The 24,872-nt window shown below is 37.5% G+C and overlaps 1 protein-coding gene across 2 annotated transcripts; it reads right to left on the reverse strand.

The window, feature by feature from the left end:
• Positions 1–6,291: 6,291 nt before the first annotated feature.
• On the reverse strand, positions 6,292–13,574 carry LOC100144384 (Gi1 alpha subunit). 2 transcript variants are annotated; one of them, XM_078948176.1, is made up of 9 exons: positions 13,221–13,451; positions 10,423–10,465; positions 9,567–9,708; positions 9,081–9,238; positions 8,830–8,958; positions 8,581–8,710; positions 8,341–8,494; positions 7,401–7,593; positions 6,292–7,322 (listed from the first exon to the last, which is right to left on the reverse strand). In XM_078948176.1, exons 2-8 carry the CDS (start codon positions 10,425–10,427, stop codon positions 7,403–7,405), a joined length of 909 nt encoding a protein of 302 aa, XP_078804302.1. In that variant the 5' UTR covers positions 10,428–10,465; positions 13,221–13,451; the 3' UTR covers positions 6,292–7,322; positions 7,401–7,402.
• Positions 13,575–24,872: the final 11,298 nt, after the last annotated feature.

Consider the following 24,872-nt stretch of genomic DNA (forward strand, 5'->3'; position numbering starts at 1 on the left):
TGAATCAGGAACAAAAAAAATAATAATAATAAAAAATTGAAGAGGCTTGTAGCAGAGACACAGGTGCTACAGTTGTTGTCTCACAAGCTCCCTGTTCTGCACCATTCTGATACATCCATTTGCAGACAAATAGATCCATGTGCATCTTTGTTTTGCTCCTCCGAGCTGACATCTGACTCAAAACTGTACCACTGGACAGACGCACCACTCAAGGAAAGAACAATGTTACATCCACAAGGTTGTAGGTCTAGAGCTTTGGGAGACATGAATTCAAGACCTACAATGCAATGATTCTACAGTTTTTTTTTTTTAAATCTACACATAAGTTTGAAAAAAAGACAGGTGGAAGTTTTCGGGACCATGGATGGACCAAAGAAATGACACAAGTAGAACAAAACTAGGCCAAACTATTCTGTCATTAAAAAAAAACAAGAAAAAAGTTTGGGGGGGTGATCAACCAATCCGAGATGAATCTACATGGGAATGTACAAGGTAAGTTGATTTTACTGTCTACAAAACCTCCCAAAAACTCTAGTACACATGAGTTTTTACCAATTTAAAAATAAATAAATAAAATAATGGGTATAAAGAGTCTTCTGGGTGTTTATTCAGGAGCTCTATAGATTCATGTAGCAGGCTGTGGGGTCTGACTGGTTCACAGACCTCCACCAGGCGTCTTCACTTAGACCATCAAGAAGAACAGAGGAGAACAGAAAACAAGATCTGTAAGGCCTCTGCATGTAACAAGCACGAAACAGGAATTAAGGACAGATCCTAAAACAATCTTAAATGAATATCATCGTCATCATCGTCACACAAAACCAAACTTATAGTGTTGCATCAGTTTAAGCTTTGTTGGCACTTTGTGCTTATGTTGTTTTGTTGATTGACATCCTCTTTTTTTATTGTTCTATATGATTTAATTTGAACACATTTTTACTTCTTTCATTCTTTTAGTAGTTTTATACGTTAGGTTTGGAATAAGTCCACTTTTAGAACATCCTTGCATAATATTTGCATCATGTTTGTGTCGTAACCTTTATCATTTTTTGTAAAAATATATCTAGACTTTCATATTTTATTAAATAAGTCAAAAGGCTTCAAAACCATGATATATATATATATATATATATATATATATATATATATATTAGAACAAATTAGCTTAAAGCTAAACATTATAGCTACAATAAACACTCAAAACCAAACAAACTGAGCTTGTATTTTATTGCTCTTCTATTAAAATACTAATTTTGTCTCCAATAGTTACTTTACCCATTTTATCCTTGTTGGAATTCAGACTTTTGCCAGTTTTTTTTAGTGCACACCATTTAACTTGATTTAGCATTAAACTGAAAGCCCTCTTATTGAATTATAAGCATTTTTTTTTTCATTTTTATCCGCTATGTTTGACTTTCTAACAAAATTTAGAAGAAAGTTGGCATTTTTAGCTTCTTAAAGATGATACAAATGCTTTCTGCAGAGCTTCAACATTCATAGTGCAAACATTTTCAAAGGAAATGCATCTTTCTTGCTCATTATAATGTGTCAAAGTTATTTCTAAAATAAAAATATATATACTCATGATGATCAAATTTAGCTTTTGCCCTTTTGGATGCAGAAAATGTCTCAGTTAGTTGGTCACAGTTGCACCAGTGCTTTGAAGACATTTTCAAGTCAGAGGGAAAATTACAAATCCTTTTTTTGTCATCACTTTTTCATGAACGTGCAGTTTTCCAAAGTGGCTGAAGTAACGTTTCATTTAAAAATTAATGTTCAAATCAAGAGCTTTTCCTCCAAATTTACAGAGGATGGCGGTCCCTCCTGCTGCCGCTGTCATCCGCCCTTATGCGTGTTTTGGTTTAGTGTGTACTGCTACTGCAAAAAACAACAAAAAAACAACAACAACACAACATTACTGTACACAGCTCCCTGAGCAGCCTGTGAATAATCCATGAGGAGCAGCGGATCCACTTTGACTGTCACTTTGCTGATTTAAGTGTCCTGGCATGTAGGTCAGGCTATATGTTTGGACTACCTCAAGTGCTTTTGGCGCTAATGCTAAAATATGATGATTAAGATAATATTCATCCTAAAGATCTACCACCCTGGTGGAGGACGAGTCCTGCATAATTCAGAAACGTTCAGAGATTTACACCAAGTGGAGAAACGAATCCTCCCCTTCTCTGTTCTGCTGAATGTCAGGAATTGTTCGGCCTGAAATTGCTCATGTATTTCAGGGAGAAGACAATGCAGCAGCTCCAGAATCTGCAGGTTTTCAGTCCGCTGCTATGTCTTTTAAAGTATTAAACTTTCTGGATTGTTCAATTATTAAATCAGACACTCTGGAGAAATTCTAAACTGACTCCCAGCACGTTCCCTTTGTTATGCAATACTTCTTTTTGTGGTCAGAAGTGTACGTGACGTCATTTTTTTTTGCTTTTCTCATGTAACTATTTTTGGATCAAACTCTTTCTCTATTTTGGACTTTCGTTTTGGCACAACAAAGAGAAGAGCCAACAGCTGTCGAAGCTCCACGACTAAATTTAGACCCTGTTTAAGAAACTCGTTTCCACTTTAAGATCCTCTCTTGACAAGTCACTGAAGCAGAGCAGCTGTGTCCATGTGGGTGAGTGGATGGGAGGTGGAGAAGCTTTGCTTTCCAAGCTCATTTTGACTGTGAAAGTGATAAAAAAGAATAATATTTAACAGAAAATAAACATTTGTTAATAGATCAAACACCAAACTTTCTAAAAAAAAAAAAGGCTTCTTCTTAAGCAGTTTGGGCTCTGTGTGCTCAAAGGCTGTGGGCAGGAAGAGCGATAAGGATATTACTTTATATCATCACTGTAGACAGTCAATAATGAGCATCCTGAAGCGCACTGCCAAACAACAGAAGGCAAACGCACAATAACACCAGGCAGTCTGTGCACTGAGAGGAGGAATTTCAATGAGCTTATATGGATTTAGTCCCTAGCCTCCCTCATTGACTCTCTGCTCTGTGGTTTTGTTGTTGGGGAAAATGCACACTAAGTTGTTTTTATTGCCCAGCAAAGAGAAGCGGGAGAGAAGGGTCACCTTCACTCAGACACTTGCAGATTTCTAACAGAGAGAGCTGCCTCTTTGTCTTTAGTGGAGATGCTTCAGACGGAAGACAATCGTCACGCACCGAGACAGTGGCTCTTCTTGGAAGACATTTTCCTGGTTGAGCAAATGACATCTGTGTAAAAAAACCAGAGAGGACTGAAGTCGCAGTTAAGATCTTTTTCAATCAAATAGGGAGATTTAGTTAATTAGACGGGATGGCCTGGGGGAATTAGCACGTAAATCATTTTTAGCAATCCCTCAAAACATGCAATGAGATTTTATTATTAAAAAAAAATCTACTTTTGGTGACGGTTTCCCTGATTGAAGTTAAAAACACTGGTGAGACTTAAAATAATTATTAAAAATACCATAAATATGCTGCAACAGACTGGTGACCAGTCCTGGGTGTACCCCGCCTTAGCCCAACAGTAGGCGGGACAGGCCTTGGGAACCCCGTAACCCCAAAAAGGTTAAGAAAATGGATGGACGGACACCAAAAATATGAGTCTGACAACCAAATTTGTTCAAAAATGTGCTAAATTTACTGCAGTTTTTTTTTTGCTGTCAATTTTGATTGTCTATTTTGTGCAATTCAATTCAATTTTATTTAGGTAGCCCAATATTTACAACAATAGTCATCTCAATGGGCTTCATACCGGTAATTGTATAACAAACATGAATCATAAAGAACATAAAGTCATAAAATACAATAGCTGATTGCTAAACTTAACAGACTAAACTAAACCGGGCATCCATCCTACCCTTAGACCCTTCTTCGCGGTAAGGAAAAACTCCTCAAAAAAAAAAAAGAAGAAACCTCAGGGATGCCCACATGAAGGAGGGATCCTCCCCCAGGACAGACGGACGATGTACTGGAACTCTAAGAGAAGAATTTGCTTATCCAACTCTGAAACTATTTAAAAAAATTCCAGCAGATAGGCTTCATCCAGATGTGTAGGGGGACGGCTGGGGGCGCGAGACCACAACCAAGTGTAGGAGCAGGAGCAGAGGCGAGGGACACGGTCAGGTACATGAGCACAGATGTCTTTTTTTTTCTCAATCACAATTAGATGAACATTTTCAACACATAGCAGCATTAAACATTTTAAACTGCTTTTTTTGTGCCTTATTCATTTATATATTTTTGTTTTACAGGCAAGGCAAACATGACAAATATATGCTCAAGAATTAGAATATTGACTATACAACTTTTCAAGGACACTTCAAATGTAAATACAATTTAAACCTTTTCCACTAAAAATAAAAAAGACATTTCTGAACTACTTTTCATAAAACTTCAATCTGCAGTTTAAGAGAACTCCTCAAAGGTTGAATAAGGTTGGAAGTATTTCACTTTCACCTCTGCTTGTCCACCCTTGTCTTGACTTTTAGTCTGAACTAACTGCTTAATGAAGTTCAGGCTTTTGGATCACCTAAAAAAATGAAGTGATGGTTGCTTTTTGAAAATGTAACCATGCAGCATATCTTCCCCTCTGGGGCAAACCTGTTAGGTTGACATTGTGAGGACATCAAAGTCCTTATCAGTTAACATTCCACTGCATCTTTATTTCTCTTTCTCCAGGCCTGTTAAAATTCAGTCCATTAAAATGTGATTCCATGTGTGTTGACCCGAGGACCTAACAGGCTTTTCTACTGTCTTCAGTTGCCTTTAGGCTGCACTTCTCACACATACTGAGGCAGTGATGCAATGCAAGAATAGACGTGTGTCTGTTTTACAGTGTCAAGAGACAGAAACTCTGCAAGGTTCAGCATTTCTAGTGATGTAATGTTCAGACATGGTCGCACTTCCTCCATACAGTCGGATCAGAGCAAACTTCAGAAGATAAATGAAGCTGGTTGTGATTAAACCGAACATGAACTTAGTTTCAAGTGGAATACTAAAGCTGACTGGTTGAGAATCAAATTAGAAAATCTTCTGTCCTTAATGCACTAAAAATAGATTTTTTTTTAAGTTTATGTATGCGTTTTCCTGAAAATGTTATCCCTGTGCTTGGTTGTGCTTAAGGAATCAGATCAAATACTGATTAGTATTAGAGCCAAACAACACCTTGTTGGGTTATTTTATTAATCTTTTTTTAACCTTAGACATGCCATTGTTTCACAGAAAATGCTTATTTGTAGCAATCTTGAACTATATTTGTTTAGTGTTTTATGCTGATATTGCTCAGTGAGGCCTGCAGTGTCTGAGCTGTTTTCAGACTATTTTTTTTACCAACAATTTGGCATTTGAATTGCCCGACTATGTGCCAAGTTAAGTTTGTTTTTATGGTCTGTAATGCTGTTTATTCTAGATCTATTACAAATGGTCTTTGTTTCGTTATTTCCTTCACGCGTTGATTTTTAAGGCAATTACAATCAGTTTTACACTGTGGGAAGGGCTTTTACAGATTAACTAAATAGCTCTGAAAGTACGTTTTAAAATCACACAATACCTAGCAGAAAAAGCTTAGACCTTATCACTGTACTGGAGCAGCTGCAGCTCAGCCATAGAACATGGAAGTCAACATTGGCTCTGCTGTGACCCATTTGTGGCATGTTAGATTCATAAAAACTCTGAGCTGAGTGCAGTTAATATTATCCAAAATGTAATTAAGATGCTTTGATAAGCCCACCGCCATCTCTAATGACTTGGATCAACTCGTGAATGCTTGGACTCTCACAATAATCCCCAGCTTGGTAGACAACCCCTTTCTCCTTACAAGACTAATTAGGCCAAATCCTGATGTTTTTTCCAAAAAGATAATATGGGACAACCTGGTGTGTCTTGGCAGGAAGCGAATTTAGCCAATTATGTCAACGCACACTTTCCCTTTTCAGTTCCTGCAGCTCTCTACTGCGGTCACTAGAGGGAGACACACAAAAAACAGAGCCAAGCCGTTTTTCCTGTTACATAAGATTGTTTTTAACCTGTTTATTAGATCTTTGATAGATTTTCTTGGCTAACTGGCCTGACTTTAAGTCTGATTTATTAATCACAATTTAAAGCAACAATTCACACGAAGAAAAATGTTTAAAAGGTACCTAAAATTGTAGCTCGAGCAGTTTTTGTCCACTAATTGTCCTAATTTTTAAGCAAAATGTAATCACAACAATAAAATACATTAAAAACATAGGTTATTCAGATATCTAACAAATATGAAATAGCATTTTCTGTAAGAAAAGGAAGAAAAAAAACCAGACAACTGTTGTGCAAGTTGCCATGGCTTCACCATTGCAACCCTTTTATTAGCAAAATCACTTGGATTAGTCCACTAATGTCCCCATCCAATGAAAAACCAGGGCTGGGGGACTGAAGGGCGATATGTAACTTGAACCCATCACAGATCCTAATCAGTAACAGTGCACTTGTATTCAGCCGGCTGTCTGTCTACACTGAACACAAGGTCTATGTTCGGTCATTACAGTCTGCTTCGAGGCCACCTTTGCTTTCTTCTTTTCAAAGCTGCGTCTTCTATGTCGCTCGGGAATGTTTGAAACGGCACAGCATCTTTGTGTGCTCGATAATGCCAAAGTAGCTTCTTTTTTGGTCGCATAGAAAAATAAAAAATTTGAAGAAGGATGACAAGTTGAGGAATCAAAGTCCCTTTGTTTCATACCGTGCAAACATTCACACACACACACACACACACAACTTCACTCATTCGGACGAAGTTCTGGATCACGCGAGTTTCCACACGGCTCTCACAGTATGTCAGTGTCAGAGTGAACTGGTCTGCAGAGTAACTTGGTCTTGGTCTTGGTTTGTTTGTTTTTTCCTCCCCTGTCTTTCAAATGAGGCAAAAATTATTTGGACAATGAAGGACTTACAACAAAAAAAAAAAAAAAGACATTATGGATTCAAGGGACTTTGATGGCAGCTACAAAACAATGAAAAACACACTGCAACAAAGGGATGCCAGGCTCAAGCAACTAAAAATAATAGACAGTTTTCTTTGATGGACAAAAAAAAAAATCCTCCCTCCCCCCAATATATAAAAAATAAAATAAAACAAGCTAATTTTAAAAACGGCAGAAAGAAAAAAATCCCTTGCCATTAACTGTTGTACAAATATTTTACACAAAAGGTTTTTTCTACACACCGTCTTCATAACTTTTAGAGATGAACATAAGTTAATAAGAGGTTAAAAGTGACGTTCTCAGCAGGGTCCTCTAAGCCGCCTCCACTCAGACTCCAGATGAAAAAAGTCACTTGGGAAAGTAACTGCCATGCAGCCCTGAAAGGCAGAGAAATAAAGCCGTCAGAGTAAAACCCGGCACTCAAACCAGTCCGGCTTGGAAGCGCCGCTCGGTACCTTCAGAAAAGGCCGCAGTCCTTCAGGTTATTCTTGATGATGACGTCAGTGACGGCGTCAAACACAAACTGCACGTTCTTGGTGTCGGTGGCACACGTGAAATGAGTGTAGATCTCCTTGGTGTCTTTTCTTTTGTTTAGGTCCTCAAACTGGCACTGAACGTACGCCGCCGCCTCCTCGTAGGTGTTTGAGCCTGCAAGGAAATTAAGGAAGAAAAAATGTTGCTACTGTTTAAACACTTATGATAGTCACCCTACCTAAGCTTGTACAAAAAAAAAAAAAAAAACTCCTTTATTCTAATTATAACCCTGTAAGGAACATTGTTTTTGTCATTCACGTCCTCTTGAATGACTCACATAGTTCCACAACACTATTATTTTTAAAAATGATCATGTTTTAAATTAAAGAAGTGAGATTTTTTCCCCATTTTCTAAGTCTTTTGACATTAAAATCTCATCTTTGTCTGTGACAGACTGGCAACTTGTCCAGGATGTCCCCTGCCTTCGAGTGGCTGGGATAGGCTCCAGCAGCCCAGTGACCCCAAAAGGGACAACACGGGCATAGAAGATGATGTAATTCTTGACCTCAGTCTTTTAAAAAGAACTTGTTTTAGGAGTTACGACTCATTTTCAATAAATATTCTAAAGTAATAATAGTTATGACCCAGTTTAAGTTGGAACGACTGCAGAACAGCTATGCCTAAATTTTTTATATGGGTTTTGTCTCCATATGAAAAAGTGCCATAATCACAGAAAAATAATTAAAAAACTGAACCCAAAACCAGTTCTTTTGCAGGTCTATTTTACGCTCTTGTTTTGAAACTGCACATATATTTTTGGTCAGTTGTTTATCTGCCCCTAAGGCATACAAAGTAGAGGTATTTGCATGTGCATGTGGAGAACACCTGCTCTGCATGCACGTGTTTGGATTTATGTCTGACCTGCATATTCCGGGAAGCAGATTGTGAGAGGGCTCTTTTTAATTTTCTCTTCAAAGAGGTCCTTCTTGTTGAGGAAAAGGATGATGGAGGTGTCTGTAAACCACTTGTTGTTGCAGATGGAGTCAAACAGCTTCATGCTTTCATGCATTCGATTCTGAAAGATAAAAACGGATGCATAGTGGTAGGCACGGCAGCAGACAGGAGAGGTGGGTATGTTTGCTAAAGCTGGATGGGTCCTACCATCTCCTCATCCTCAGCCAGCACCAGGTCGTAGTCGCTCAGAGCCACGCAGAAGATAATGGCTGTGACTCCCTCGAAGCAATGGATCCACTTCTTCCTCTCTGATCGCTGTCCACCCACATCAAACATTCTAAAAACACAAAAACCAACACCTGAACATCCTTTGTCTTCCTAGTTAATGAAAAACAGAGTTTGAATGCAGATTAAAAGAAAGAATCCCTCAGTTTTGTAAAAAAAAGTAGGACTTACTTAAAGTGCAGGTCCTTGAAAGTGAAGTGTGTTTCGACGATCCCTGTGGTTTTTACTCTGGTTCTCAACACATCCTGCTGAGTGGGAACATAAGAGGCGTGGGATATCCTGTCCAGGTCATTAAGGTAACTATGAGAGAAGAGAGTGTCGAGACAAAGATTGACAACAGGTTAAAAATACTGAATGAGAATCATTATACATAACGACAAAGCCCTGCTGTTCCTCAATGTGTGTCAATCCGTCCGACTTACTAAGCTGCAGAGTCGTTGAGCTGGTACTCGCGGGACCGGCTGAAGCAGGCCTGGACGCCCCCGTCCTTCCACAGCCGCTGGATCACTCCAGCCAGCTCACCTGTCATGAAGCCTTCCTCTGTTGAACCCGCAAGAATGAACAGCTGGCGAGCATCATCCTATAACGGAAAGCAGTCACAGTTCCCATCAGCCCCACAAAATGTAAGGAAAATGAAGAGTGGCCATGAAGAACATTGAATCTGATCAAGTTTAGAACAGTCTTCGTCCAGCTACATACGTTGAAGACAAAATACAGGTCAGAAAAGGGACTTTAGAGGGATTCAAACATTTAGCAGTTCAGATTATCTAAGCCAAACGTGAGTGGTGTTGCCTCAAAAACCTATAAAATTATGATTCTTCAGTTAAAATTATTTGTGTAATCTTCCAAAGACAAAACAGAAACTCTGCGTCAAAATAAAGCAAAAACATTTGTTTTCTTGCACTCACCGCTCTGGCCTGATCAGCAAAGTCGATCTTAAGGCGTCCCATGGCCCTTATGATAGCAATGATGGACTGGATGGTGTTGCTATAGACCACGGCCTTGTACTGCTTGCACTCTTCTTCTGAGTAACCAGCTTCATGGATGATCCTGACAGACAAGATTTTATTTTAGTGCTGATGTTTATAGTTGGATAAATGCAAAACTCATAGATACTGTGCTGAGTTATAAAAGATTCATTCATACGCAACCATGACATAAAAGGTTGAAATTCTAACTTTCTTCTCCACTAGGGGGCAGTGTTTTCATGTTCTCTTCTAATTTAAAAAATATAAATAAAAGTCATTTTAGGGAAAGAGAAAAGCAGACATAATATACAAACTTGTTTGCTTATTATTTTAAAAATCTTTTTTTTTTTCAGTTATAACAGGACGCTCTCCGTCTGCAGTTCATTGGTTTGATGACATCAGCCATCCCATGACTGATGATGAAATGTGGCCAAGACAGCGATTAGTAACAAATGTCTGTGGTGGAGCTGCAACGCAAACTAGAAAGACTAAAGGTGCCAGCAGAGAAATGTTCTCTGCACTGCACGAATACACCAGGAAAGCGCATACTACATTGTAAAGAAATAACCAGGCTTAAGGTTTATCGAGTCTATCAAGGATGTAAGAACAAAATCAATAGTGTCACACCCTATGGACACGTGTTTATTTTGCTATGAAATTAGCTGTACCATGTTTTAGTTAAAAATGAACAGTTTTTCTTCAGAAGTGACCATACATGTATGTAAGATTTCATAGAATTAATATTAAAAAAAGTAAATAAAGGTGTTTGATATGAAAGTTGCAGTCATTTACTTACTTCATCTGTTTAACAATGGTACTTTTCCCAGACTCTCCAGCACCTGAAACAAAGCACAAATAACTATTAAAACAAGAGATTTCAAATAAATTGTTGTGTGTGGAGGCTTAAGGAGATGTCATCACAGGAATGACATCTAACTTTCACTGTAAGATGAAAAAAAGTCAACCATGTTATTTCATAATAAACCACAAGATGATAAGGATCATGCAGCAAACAGATTCTTTACAAAGTGAGCTGGTCTCGGTTTGAAACCATAACAGAAGCTAAAAGGGAGGAGGCCTGGTGCATCACTGCTATAAGCGGAGCTTGAAGTTAAAGGAAAACTGACCATATTAACAGCACAAATATTCCAATCTAAAAGGTCAAATGTAGTCGAGGTGATATCTGCAGTCTGATGTTATTAAAAAGTTCATACTCTGTGTGGATGGGACTAGTACCAGCTGTCATTTGCCTATCAGCTTGTCTGAATGAACACTAAAAATATCTTCTGTTGTTTCATTATACAACAAAATTTTAGTGAATTGGAGTAAAAGTTCAAAGTTGTCGACTCTTCTCAGTTTTAATAACAGAAAAGATCAATCAGGATTCAAAGTACGATTCTGTTTAATTACAAAGATTTATTCCCAACATTCCTAAAAACATTTCATACATTGGGACATATCATTGTGTGTGTAGTTACAAAGAACTTTAAAGGCCTTCCTAGGATAATTGGATTAATCAAGTAGATCCTTCCATCAATGAGATTAAACGGCTTACATTCATAGGTTAGCAACACAAGCTTTTATAGACAGGCTAGACTTGCAGGGGCCAGCTGTTTTGCATATGGAGATTTTGATTCAAATTGGAACAAAATACAATATTGCACTTCAATCAAGCACGCATGATATACAGTGTACTTTTTGTTGATACTTTACTTCAATGGCTATGTCAAAGGATAAATGTGCCATAGAGGGATTGCAGGTACCACTGAGATTGAGGGGCTGCTCTCAGCACAGCAGTTGAGCTGTGACCCCAAAATACAGTTCTTTTAGTAGCTGTGATCACTGTGGTGGTGTAAACAGGCACAGGCCAGTGGTCAACCTTGCAGGGGTGTAACACAGCATCAACCCCTGGACTGCAGAACAGGACAGCGGTTCTGTGTGCACGAGTTGGGATGGATCTCAAGGCCAATAGGGCTAAACACTGGCCCATAATGCATCAGCGTTTTTGTTAGCCAGCTGTGCCTGGGCACTGATAGTAACGATTTTAAGAAGCCTGGGGCGGCAAGCAATCAACCTCTGTGGTGCCGCCCGCTCGACACGACCCAAACAATGTGCTGTGATTCTGCCCTGAGTGTTTTGAGCTGAGCACACACAATATTTTAATTACACAATCTCTGTAGGGAGTCCTGGCTCCCAGGTGAGTAGCAATGTTCATCAACTCAATGTCCCTCATGAAAAACAGTCAGTTGTGATTGCTGTAGCATTATAAACACATAAAGCATTTACTGGGAAAAGAAAAGGTAAGATATTTTACTGGACACAACCTTCCCTACTAGTCTATGTTCTGCAAAAAACACCTGAAAAAAACGAAAACACCACAACCAAATCTATTTAAATCTATTTCTAAACTATATATTTATCAGGTGAGTTATACAGACAAGAATGTATATCAATCATAACTTCAAAGACAAAGCTTTAAAGTTGAATGCAAAAAACGCAATAGGATGACCTCGACAAAAAAAGGAAATACAACCAAACCTACGTGTGAAATACCTATGACGAAGATGAGGATATAAATCCACAAAAAAAACTCTGAAATGTAGATTATGACAAGGACGACTCTAAAGGAAAATAAGCAAATCATCATCCTCAATAATGTGACATAAACAACAAACATGGTTAAGGAGGATTCACTTTTTAATATGCAAGTCATATATTTGCATATAGAGACCCACTGTAAAATAGAGTACTTAAAAAGTACTTAAAAAGTTTCCACTGTTTAAGTAAAGCATAGTTGTTTTTTTGCTGTCAGTATCAACCTGTTTGCTTTACAACCTGTACTCCATCCATCCATGAGACAACTTAAAGCAGACATTACTTTGTGGTAAAGGGGTGGTAGTTCCTCTTTAAACAATTCTACTGTAAAAAAATAATAATAGAAGAGTGATGTAGACATTTTGAATACTGACCATATTTAACACATCAATGATTATGCCAAGTCTCTAATCAATGTTTAAAATGGACCCCCACCAAACCAAATTAGGACAATAAAACCGTGAAAAAAAACCTCAAAACATATCGACATTTAAACTCATCAACATCTATGCATAAATAGATTAATCAAAGTATTTTCTCGGGTGTAAACATGTGCGTCACATACGTTCAATAATTTAAAATTTGCACTGCCAGCTTGTTTGATCTACTAGTCTGTGGGTGGAAATGTAGTGCCAATGGCCCCGAAGGGACCAAATTTACTTCGTGTTTTTCTTTAATGCAATACGACAACTCATTAAATGTGTGTCTTAAAAAAGAACAGAAATGTTTTAACGAGAGTTTTCTTTAAAAGGAGCTGACGAACCTGATGGAAAAGTAACGGCTACATTTTTTAGCCAAACTAAGCTAACTAAGCCGAGCTAGCATCGCGGCGCTACAGCTGCTAAGCAGCTAATTGTCTTAGTTAAATTAGCTTAGAGAATTACCCGGGGATAAACGCGTCCACAACGAGTGTAATCGCAGCCGCTAAGACCAACAGTTAGTTTGACCGTGGTGGTTTTAATTTCTTAAACAGGTTAGAGGCATAGGAGCAAACAGTACCTCGAACTTTTTGGCTAACGACACCACCGCCTCCTCATTCAAATAACGCCCCAAGCCTCAAACCCCACCGCCTGACTTTAATCAATTTCAGACAATTTACGAATATTTTATGAGACGTGTCTATAAAAATTTTTTTTCTAAAACATAAGGAGTTTGAAGAGAGTTTAGCCTCTTTCAGGAAAACACATCAAGCTCTGCGTCCATCCATCTTTCTCTCACCGAGCAGAAGAAGCTTGACCTCCCGAGCAGCTTTTTCTCCGTCATCCCTCAGATTCCTGTCGATCATCTTGCTCCGCTCCTGCGCAGCCTTGTCGTCGGTGCTCAGCGTACACCCCATCGTCTTCTCTCCCTAACTGCAAATAAGTAAAATAACCACAGACTAAAACACAACTTCAACAGTGGGTGCTACGACATGCAAAAGCTACTGAGCTAGCGGCCAGTGAGGAGGAGGAGGGGAAGGGGGCAGTCTCTCCAACACTTGCAATTCAAACACGCCCTGACTTTAAACCCCGTCTTCCTTTTTCATAACAATATCTCTCAATTCTTCTTGGAACAGAAAAGAATTAACCAGAGTTGCTACTTCTCATCAGATTAAAACACCCCGGCTTCTTCCGCAACACAGCTAAACTTAAAAATGCATTGATTTGGCTTTTGTCGGTTCGAAAATGATCGATTCAAGCTCACGTGAACACTTGAACTGCGCATGCGTTGTGAGCATCAAAACTTCTCCAAGTACCATTTATAAACAGTCTTGTGTTTTTTGCCATTAAGAGTCAACTTTTTTTAAAAATTATTATTAACTGTATGTACACAAAGAAACTTTGGTCTGATTTTGAAGAATTTATAATCATAAAATGAAATATAAATATCCAAATTATTAATGTTGATGTCATGTTATACTTTCAATTTCATGGTTTGTTCAAAAGTGCGATTTTTGTAATTCAGCTGTTTATTATTTTTCTGGGAAATCCCATGTCAATGGTCCAATTCAAAACCTTGTTTTAACCTCTTAAGATTACACACATAGTCACAGGGCCCCAGTTAGGCAGAAATAACAATTGTGGAGGTAAAATAACCCAATATGTGATGTTCATGCATGTGGATGCCAGGTCTTAAGTGGTTAACGTATTTCATCTAGAATTTTAAACCATATTAGGCTACAAAAGCAATAAAACACACATATTATATGTTGTTATGTTTTTCTTAATTCAAAATGAAAATTTAAACCTCTGGACTGTAATATTGCCTGTTGATGTGCAGGTGGCACAGCATGTATAGTGTTTTTTAACCTATTGTATCGTACTATTTTTTAATAAAGTTTGTTTGAAATAAAATTTATGGTAGCTTTTGTCAATCATTAAAAAAAAGAAGCTATTTCAAGTCAAAATCAGAAATTTATTTGTCCTAAGATCCTAAAATCGGAGCTTCTGTCTGAAAAGTTGTAATTTAGGTATCCCAGAAGTCTCAGTATCTTTTTTACCAAGTGTTTAAAGAAATCTCAAGATTGTACATTTATTGTAATTAAGACTTGTTTAAATCGACATTATAAGCTGTTGCTATTTTTAAAATCTCATTGGGAATTTCAAAAGATATACTTAAACCTTTTTGAAATGAGGATGTAAAGGCCTTATAAATAACAACACTTGTGTTAATTGTCTTTGGTAAAACCTTGACACAATGTGTCATTATGTTTACTGACTTCTACCAAACCCCTCACATGCTTTTCAGAACCTTTCTGTTTTATAATTGCAGTCAAAGCTCAAAACGGAGAGGGGAATTACCCAGGTAGGGAGAAACCCCCTATAGCACTCACCCACCTGTGCTTGTGAAGGCTATCTGTGGTATACACCACACCCATGGGTCATCATGGATCCTTGTCTTTAAATTGTGCACAAGCTAATCAAATTCCCTGTATGTTCTATATTTCCATCGCTTGCATGCGATGGAAATATAGAACATACAGGGACAGAACTGTGTTGTTTAGCAGTAAAGCTCATGCATGGATTTCCACAACAAAGGTTTGTTTTTAGTGCAACAGAGCCCGAGAGCTAAAACATCAGCTGTTGGTTTTTGGTCTTTAAATATGTGCAATATTTTAGCTTTTTTCATGTAAATGGGTTAGACATGTAGAGATGATAAAATACTCATGCTCTGATGTTTTTTTTGTTTGAAAAATATTAGTCTTTTATGGTATGATGAACTTGTTAGTTCTGAGCGTTCTTGACTATTTGACATCATATCACATAAATGTTTTTATGTGATATAGTGATTAAGTGTTCATAGTTGTTACCTGGTCATTAGGACACAGTGAGATGTTTTTTGAATTTGTACGTAATTTTGTTCTGTCGATGCAACACAGCAATGAGTTAAACTTCTGTCTTTGTAGTTTATGTTTGCATGATAAAATTATACTTTTACAAACCCGAACTTTTAAAATAAATCATATAAATGTGAACAGCCACCTAAACTGTAATGGCAAACATGTGGGAATACATTTCTGTAATATTTTGATACCTTATATTTATTTCAGGATCTCAATCTAAATCTGATAAGAAGGAAAAAGAAGCCTAGTGAAGTGAATGAAGCACAGACCACAAGAAACAGGAATCCAAATGAAACAGCTCAGATATATAAGACATGGTTAATGATAAATGACTTAGAGGAATATGAAAACAGAATCCTAATAATAGTTTCTATGAAGGCAAAGGCATTTGTGATGCTTTCATTTGGTGGAAGGACACACAGAAGCTTTCAAATGAGACTTTGACTCTGTGGTAAAGCTCTGCCCTTAACCACATCCATGAATTCAAATAAGCTGTGGAGCTAAACCATGTGAAATGTGCCGAACTAAAACAAACAGGATATGAAAATCTTGTTTTTAAACTATATTACCTCACAAGTTTACCTTAAGAGCTGGGTTTTTTTTGGGATTGACTGCCTTTCTGATTCCGTTCTAGTACAAGGGGGGAAAAAATCATTGATTCTTCATTTTGTTAGAATCACTTTGACCTTAAGTGCATCCCCATATTCATAATCCTCTTACGTCTCCACACAATGGAAAAAGGTTGCTAGGTGGTCAAAATTCACCCCCTTACTTTACATATGATTTCCTTTGCAGATAGTTCCTACATGATGCAAACTAGGGTCATCATTTTTCAACTCTAAGTGAACATGGAATGATTTTTCTTTGCATGTAAAGCACACGTTTAAACAAACCAAAACCCAAATTAATAACCACTCTTAGCAAGAATAAGTCATGAGTTTGAGATTGAAGGGATGTGTTTGATTGTTGTCATGGAGCCCACTTGTCAGCGTATCCCAGGTAACAGGATATGTTTGGACTCTTTAAAATGATGGAGCCTTGTGAGTATGAGATGAACAGTGAGACATCAGAGCAGTGTGCCAGCACCATGATGTTCCCTCTGCTTCACAGACCAGGGACACCAAAATTAATTGTCAGCCTGCTTGTACCAGCCTCACTGCTGCTGCACAAAAACCTGCAAACCAATTACTGGCAGATCCTGTTGTAAGAATAAAAAAGCCCAGCGCACTTAGTGCAAAAAACAACTTCAAAACAACTTCAAGTATGGATGATAACACATCTATTGCAGGAAACTGTAAACTTTCAACCTGCTAGTTTTTCCAAAATCCTCTTAAAATTAGGCACAAATCGAATAATATCTGATAGGAAATGTGCCGATTGGTAATGATAAAATGATGATAAAAACATATTTCTGTAAATTTCATGTAAAGCATATTGTATTACATACTAGTTTGTTTTTTTTTACAGATCAACATAGCAAGTCAAAAAAAAAGTAGCAATAATATTTTTTTTGTTGAGGAGGCAGAGTAATGCTCAAAAATTACAGTCGCATCACTGTTGACAGATGTGACACAAACACATGTACTTTCATGTGCCGGTCCAAGTCCGGCTAAATGCAGTATGCAATAATACCAAAAGGAAAATCAAACCTAGGAATCATGAGCAGAACCGTTACATCAGACTGTTGCGAACCAAGTTAACAAGTACCAGTACTGTTGATCTGGAAAGTGGACTATGTTTGTCAAGGAAGTATATCGGGAAGGCATGATTTTCAATATTTTTTATTGACAAAATTCAAAATTACAATACATTTTTTTCCATTTAGAAATCCAAAACAGAAGTCAGCATCTTACAAATAGAAAACTAGAAAATATTCTAAGCAGCAGTGTTCCAGCTCTATATATATATATATTAATAAAAAACAAATATATATGTTGACATATAACACTCAGTTATAAGTAGCAATAAAATTAAATAACTAAAATAAAATTAAAAGCAACAAGGGCATTCATTAATCCAGATAAACCAATAAACAATTCAAGAGTTTTATAGGTTTCTTATTTTGTATTTTTGTATATAAAAAAAGCATGAGATCGTTTTTGACATACAAAAAATTTGGCAGCTCTTTCAGAAAACTACATTTTGGAATAAAAAATGAACCTAAAATCTCCAAAATTATCAACCCTTGTGTTATCCTAGGCACTTTAACTTTGGGAGTTGGGTCATCTAGACCCACTAGACAGTGCGCTGAACCTTTTGTCTTCAATGATTTGTGAACCTCACTGGTGTCCATGGATAACATGAAATCTTTCCACCTTTATCCACCTTTATCATGGTAGGGAGAAGATGTCAGTGCAAGGGTGGGGTCATCTAAGATAGCACAAGGGTTATGAAGAAACTGAATTTTTTTCTTTCTTTTTTGTTGCAACTAAATTATGTTGTTTGTTGAATGAAATTAATGGTAAGGTATGAAAATGTTAGGATTGTGTTTTTTGTTGAAAGCCACCTATATAAATCATTCCAGAAAATTTCAATCAAAGTGTAACCATGACACAGGTGCTTTTGAGTTTCAGTATCTTTTGTACATATGAGGTATGATCTTGTATATTAAATCTTATTCATAAAAATTCCATATGTCATTAATTGTTTTAAAATTGACTTCTTTCATTATTAGAGGCATGGGAAACAAAAGAAAACTGTGAGGCAGGCATGTTTGTGGGGAAAAAAGGAAAACCGGCAGTTTAGGACTAGGAGTAGGAACATATAGGAACAGATGGAAAGGGAGTAATCCTTTGAGATTGGGAGGATTCAAGCAGTTTTATCATGGTGCAGATGGAAAGAAGAATGAAGTAGGAGTGATCCTGAAGAAAGAGTTAGCTAAGAATGTTCTGGAGTTGCAGCGTTAGATAGGGTGATGACTCTGAAGCTGGAAGTTGAAGGTGTGATTTTGAATGTTTTTGGTGGTTATTCTATGGAGAAGGAGGAATTCTGGTGGGAGATGGAGGAGGTGATTTTGATCAATGTAGAAAGACAGATGGGAAGTAGCAGCTTTGGGTGATCAAGGACAGAGATGGAAATGTGTGGAAGAGTTCCATAACTTTAATGGAAAGATGGAAGGAGAACTTTGATACAGAGAGATGAGTTTTGGTTTGTATGAGAAAATAAGTAGTGACACAGAAGTGTATTATAGTTGTCCAAGGCGTGTTCATTCACCTGCCTCTTCATTAGGTGCACCTGTTCAATGCAAATTTCTAATCAGCCAGTCACATTGAAGTAATTCAATCTATTTAGATATGTAGACATGGTCAAGACGATCTGCTGCAGTTCAAACTGAGCATCAGAATGGGGGACAAAGGTGACAAAGTGACTTTGAACATGGCATGGCTGTTAGTCCCAGATGGGCTGGTCTGAGTAATTAAGAAACTCCTGATCAACTGGGATTTTCACCCACAACCATCTCTATGGTTTACAGAGAATGGTCTGACAAAGAGAAAATATCCAGTGAGCGGCAGTTCTGTGGGCGGAAATGCCTTGTTGATACCAGAGGTCAGAGGAGAATGACCAGACTGGTTCCAGCTGATAGAAACGCAGCAGTCATTCAAATAACCACAGCTCACAACCAATGTTGGCAGAAGAGCATCTCAGAACGTAAAACATAACCAACCTTGAGGCAGATGGGCTACAGCAGCAGAAGACCACACCAGGTGCCACTCCTGTCAGCTAAGAACAGGAAACAGAGGCTCAAAAAAAATTGGACATTAGAAAGTTGAAAAAAATGTTGCCTGGTCTGATGAGTCTCAATTTCTGCTGCAACATTTGGATGGTAGAGTCAGAATTTGGCATCAAAAAAGTATGGAGCCATCCTGTCTTGTATCAACTGTTCAGGCTAGTGGTGGTGTAATGGTGTGGGGTATATTTTCTTGGCACACTTTTGTCCCTTAGTACCAACTGAGCATGGTTCCAACACCACAGCCTACATGAGTGTTGTTGCTGACCATGTCCATCCATTTATGACCCCTGTGTACCGTCTTCTGATGGCTACATCCAGCAGGATAATGCACCATATCAGCAATCTTGAATTATCTCAGACTGGTTTCTTGAACATGACAGTGAGTTCACTGGACTCAAATGGTCTCCACAGTCACCAAATCTCAACCTAATGGAGCACTTTTGGGATGTGGTGGAATGGGAGATTGGCATCATGGATGTGCAGCTGACAGATCTGCAGCAATTGCATAATGCTATCATGTCAATATGGACCGAACTCTGAGGAATGTTCTGGCTACCTTGTTGGATTGAGGCAGTTCTAAAGGCAGAAGGGGGGGCCAATGCAGTACTAGCAAGGTGAAAAACGGCCAGTGATTGTAAGAGCTGAAATGTGCTGTAGGAGTGACATAAGAGTTTAAGGTGGAGGGGCGTTAACTTTTCAACCTCTTCTTGTTTGCCGTGGTGACAGACAGACCAACACATGACGTTTCAAGTGTGAGCAGTTCCAGGCCAATTCTTAGGGTCAGTGTGTCTGCACATTTTCCAGATATCATTGCTTCATTCACAGCTCATTATCTTGAAAAAGTGAGGCTAGCCAATTGGAACATGCCAGTGCAGGGTATGTTGGTAAATAAGCTTTCCAACTTCCATCAGCATGTGCATTTTGTTACTAGAGAAGAGAAAACACTGGACTTGGTTTATACCAATGTTAAGAAGGCCTTTAAAGCAGCTCCTGTCTCCCCACCTTGGCTCTTCTGACCACATGTGTGATAGTAATTCCTGCATACCAGACCCTCCTCATCAGAGAAAAACTCACACTGAGGAAGGTGAGAGTATAGCCTGGAGGAGCAACAGCTCCACTTCTGGACGGTTTTGAATGCACTGAATGGAGTATATTCATAGTAGCTGCTATTTACAGTCAGCACATCAATAAGAGGAGTATGTGTTTACCAACTTAAATCATAATTTCAGTCAAAAACAGAAACATCCTCATGACAAACCATTTCTAAAGGAAGCAAGTATTCATTTGAAAAATCCCTTCCTGCAAGTCTTTAACAATCTATCTGTTAATTTTTGACATTAAAAAAAAAAGATAAAGCTATACGGTAAATAAAAAAACAAAAAAATAAATAGAAAGTACAAATTTTGCCCAGACTTTCAGTAAGATCTTAATTAAACAAAACATCCAATTGATGCACATTTGACTTTAGACTGTTTAGGAAGAGTGAGGAGCTGATGGTGAGGCACACATCAGTCCTCTAGGTGGCAGTAAAGACATAAAATAAAATCAAAAACATGACCTTATCTTCCTCGATGAATGAAGACAGAGCTTTTAACCCTTGTGCTATCCTAGGCACTTTAATGTTGGGAGTTGGGTCATCTAGACCCACTAGACAGTGCGCTGAACCTTTTTTCTTCAATGATTTGTGATCTTCACTGGTGTCCATGGATGACATGAAATCTTTCCACCTTTATCCACCTTTGTCATGGTAGGAATAACACGTCAATGTAGGGGGGGGGGGGGGTCATCTAAGATAGCACAATGGTTAGATTTTAGAGAGCTAGATTTTAGTAGGAAACCCTCTGACTAACCGCAAAAAAAGATTGGCTAACTTAGTTTGCTAACCTAATATAACTTTAAAAATTATATTTCTGCACATGGTCTGGTGTTTCTTAAGAATAGTTTACAAGGTGGTTATAAAAGCAGCAGTTATGTTGCACAGCTGCCTGCTAATGGTCTACACTTCTAGTTAACATAGAGACAACAGTAACTCCCATTTACAGTGAAAGGATGATAAAATCTCTTGAAAGATGATGCCTGGACCCTTTAGTAGTCTAGGGCCTTCATGAGCATTTTTACAACTTCAGAATTTGTGCCAATAATTTATCTGTAAATTAGTTTTTTGCTGTAATGCCTGATATCCATCTTTTAACTACAGCCCCAGCCTTTTTTTGTTTACAGATAGCTTTCATCATAGTACACAATAATTCCACAATGAACCTGAAATGGTACAAAGAAATCATTTCCAAGTACTGTTGTAAATTTTGTCATTTATTTTTAAAAGAGAAATCACAAAAATTGTAACTAAACAGTTTTTTATATAGTAAAGAACAAGTATAGAGACAAAATGTTAATGTATAAATAAAAATACAAAGCCAAAATGAGACAAAATGTGGGGGGAAAACACAACAGGGTTAGCTCCGTTAAGCTATGTACAAAGTTCCAATGACTTATTCCAACGGATATCACAATTATGTGTCATAAGTCTTGTTATGTTTGTTTTAAACCACAAATTTCAAAGGTAAAAGCCTTTTTGAAACCTGCATGTTCAATTTGGAATAAAAACTATTTTAATGGGGGTCAGTGCCATTCCAAAGCCATTGTTAACAGCTGATGTGATTGGGTGTGAATGTTTAGTTTTAGGTTTAGTTTTGTTTGTTTTTTAATCAAAAAACATCTTTTTGCCTGACCTCATATTCACAAGGCAAGTTACAAACAAATGGGAGGACATGAAGTTGGTGGAAGACAATTTGGTGCAAATCAAAATAAAAAGTTGTTATTAGTGATCGTGATTGGAAATATATTTGGAAATACACTAACAAGATTTCAGTGTGTAACAAAATGCACATCTCATCAAATCACAGACGTAACTTCATCTCTAATGTATCTCCCTTGTGCTTGAAGTGCAAAGTAGAAATTGGAACTCAGACTCTTTGTTTTTGGTCTTGCACAAAGGTTGGTGTTGATTGGGTTGATGCTTTGTGTTGTTAAATCTGAAAACTTAATAAAAAAGGAGATTAAAAAAAACAGCTTGGCATGGCACCATTCCAAACAAGTCCTCTTACAACAGATTTCAGAACAGAAGTTTGTCAAACAAATCAAGTTGATTTTAACACTGCTTATGTCTCATCAAAACTTAATTGAAAAAAAAAGACAATATTTTACCCATAACCACAAGGAAAGGCTTCACCGTTACAGTACTTATTCTAAGCACTGGGTGGCTGGAACAAAATATTTTGAACAATGCTTTGAATTATAACTCTCTTCTCATGTGTCATGCAGAAGACAAAAGCATACGTAGGAGAAAAAATAATTAACAAAGAATATTTCAAATGGATTTTTGTTTTTCTTTATCTTCATAAACTTGTGTCTGTGATACACATGCAGTAGGCATGCAGACAAACAAATTACACTAACCTGATTACAACTTCTTGACAAGAGTCCAAATCCAAACTGCAGCAGAAGACAATGATGAATTACAGCCAGTCTTTAATGAATCATCAGGAGAGATTAGACCGTCACGAGTTGCTTCAGGCTGGGGGTTCACTTTCTGTAAAGGACTAATTAACATTACATTGTGAGTAGACCTGGTGAGCAAAGACAAACCTGAACCTTTTTTTCTCTTAAACTGCGATTTACTGAATGAACCAGTAATTTGAAAAGAATTATTTCGGCTTTATTCAAATAGCTGATGTGGCTCCAACTGTAGTTGATGACCCATTTTTCTAAAAGCTGCTGGGCCTTTCCTTCATGTAGCAAAGAGCAGAGAGCTTCTCTGTTGGCTTCATTTCTAAAATTCTTTCAGTCAGTATCAGACATAAACTTCTGTTTTTTTTCTTGCTGTGAAGAGATGTAAATATTTCTGGAACTTGTAAATTGAGACCAGCGAGATCAGAAAGCAGATGATGATAAACAAGAAGAAAAGAAATGGTCTGGTGCAGGGGGGGTTGTATATGTGTGAGGAGCTTTTATCACTCATGGAGTTGTGCAACATGGCCTGAGGCAGTGAACGCACTGCAGCTTCTCCCTGAATTCTTTCATCTCTGCACACTTTCATGAATACATGATAGTCTGATGTTCGGCTTTTGAGCATCAGCATCCGTGCAGCATGTAAAAAGAACCAGCTCATTCTATTTTACAGCAGTTGAAGTCTCTGATGAAACTGAGTTATTTGAGTTAGTAGTTTGCACATGCAATTACAGGATCTTAATGCTTAACATGTCTTTGAAACAAAGACATGATTGGCTAAAGGTAAAAAATATTTACCTTGAGTGGATTCAGGAGAAAATGTCATGACAACATTTATATGGTTAATAATTTTGATTTTGTTTGATTTTGATTTGAAATGGTTTATTTAAAGGAATCAAATAAGAATAGTACACAAAAACATCACAATCATTAGTTATACATAAAGACATATCAAACTTAAGACTATTAGACATAATCTCATCGTCTTGTGGAAGCAGTAATAATTAAATGTGCATTTTGTTAAGAAGGAACAAAAAGTTGGGTTGTACCTCATTTTGGCTCTAAAACAACTAATAAGCAAGGTTGCCTCTGAAAAGATCTTATTTACTCGCCAACATTTGGGAGTAGACCAGCATTGTCTGGAAATTATTCCCAAACACTGTTTTTTCTTGAAGGAATCACTTCCTCAGATCTAAAGTTTTGTATTACTTACAGTTTTATTTTATCTTGGCTTTTTGGACAGATTTTGGAACTGTTAGGAAGATTTTTCCGGGAGATTGTACATTTTGAAGTTCAAGCACCAAATTTGGCGTGGATGTATCTTCGGATCCCCTTTTTCAGAAAAGCATGTTAGTTAATCCAAGAGTGGCCATGCAGAAAATGCAGTTTTTAAACTTAAGAGGTACTTATACTACAATATGTACGGTATATGCCACAGTCTTCCAGTTCTTCCAATTTCTTTCAGTTTGTTTTTCTGTTCTCTTGTGCAGTGACTCGATCAGCCGAAAGGCGGGAAAGCTGGAGCGGTAAATAGATATGTACTTCTTACTGTATTTAAAAATCTAGGATTCTCTTGTGGCTAACATGCTTTTCTGAAAGAGTGGATCCCATACCAAATTTGGTGCTTTTACCACAAAATACATGATTCATCTGAAATAACAACTTCCACTAGATTAAAAAATGTCTTGTTAAATGATATATTTTCTGAGAAGAATGATGTCCACCTGTGATAAAATTGGTTTTAATCTTCCAAACAGATTTACGGACACCAAGCCTTGCACAGTAAAATGTCTTTTTGTGGACTAAAAACACCCCAAAATGTAATATTCACACAAATACCAAACAAACAAGGGTAACTACTGTGGCAGAGAACTTCAATTTATCAGCAAAATTCTTTCTCACTTCATGTGGATTGTTCATTGATGTGTGTGATTACAGATAAACATACATAGAAACGTTGGGATTAGTCTTGTAAATGTTCTACTTCTGGTTTGTTTACAATTCTGAACTGCATCATGTACTTATGGAGCATTCAGCAACACAATGAATGTTAAAATGATAAAGTTATTTTATGTTTTTAAGGGTCTCCATG

Source organism: Oryzias latipes, chromosome 6 (genome assembly GCF_053564925.1).
Source record: "Oryzias latipes strain Hd-rR chromosome 6, Olatipes_Hd-rR_3.1".
NCBI lineage: Eukaryota > Metazoa > Chordata > Actinopteri > Beloniformes > Adrianichthyidae > Oryzias > Oryzias latipes.

Bases quoted from the DNA above. Each gene is read 5' to 3' on its own strand.
- LOC100144384 (XM_078948176.1), bottom strand. The intron at 9,239-9,566 runs GTGAGTGCAAGA...TTTCCGTTATAG, and splicing joins TTGCTGATCAGGCCAGAGCG to GATGATGCTCGCCAGCTGTT. The intron at 8,711-8,829 runs GTAAGTCCTACT...TTGTGTTTTTAG, and splicing joins TTCAAGGACCTGCACTTTAA to AATGTTTGATGTGGGTGGAC.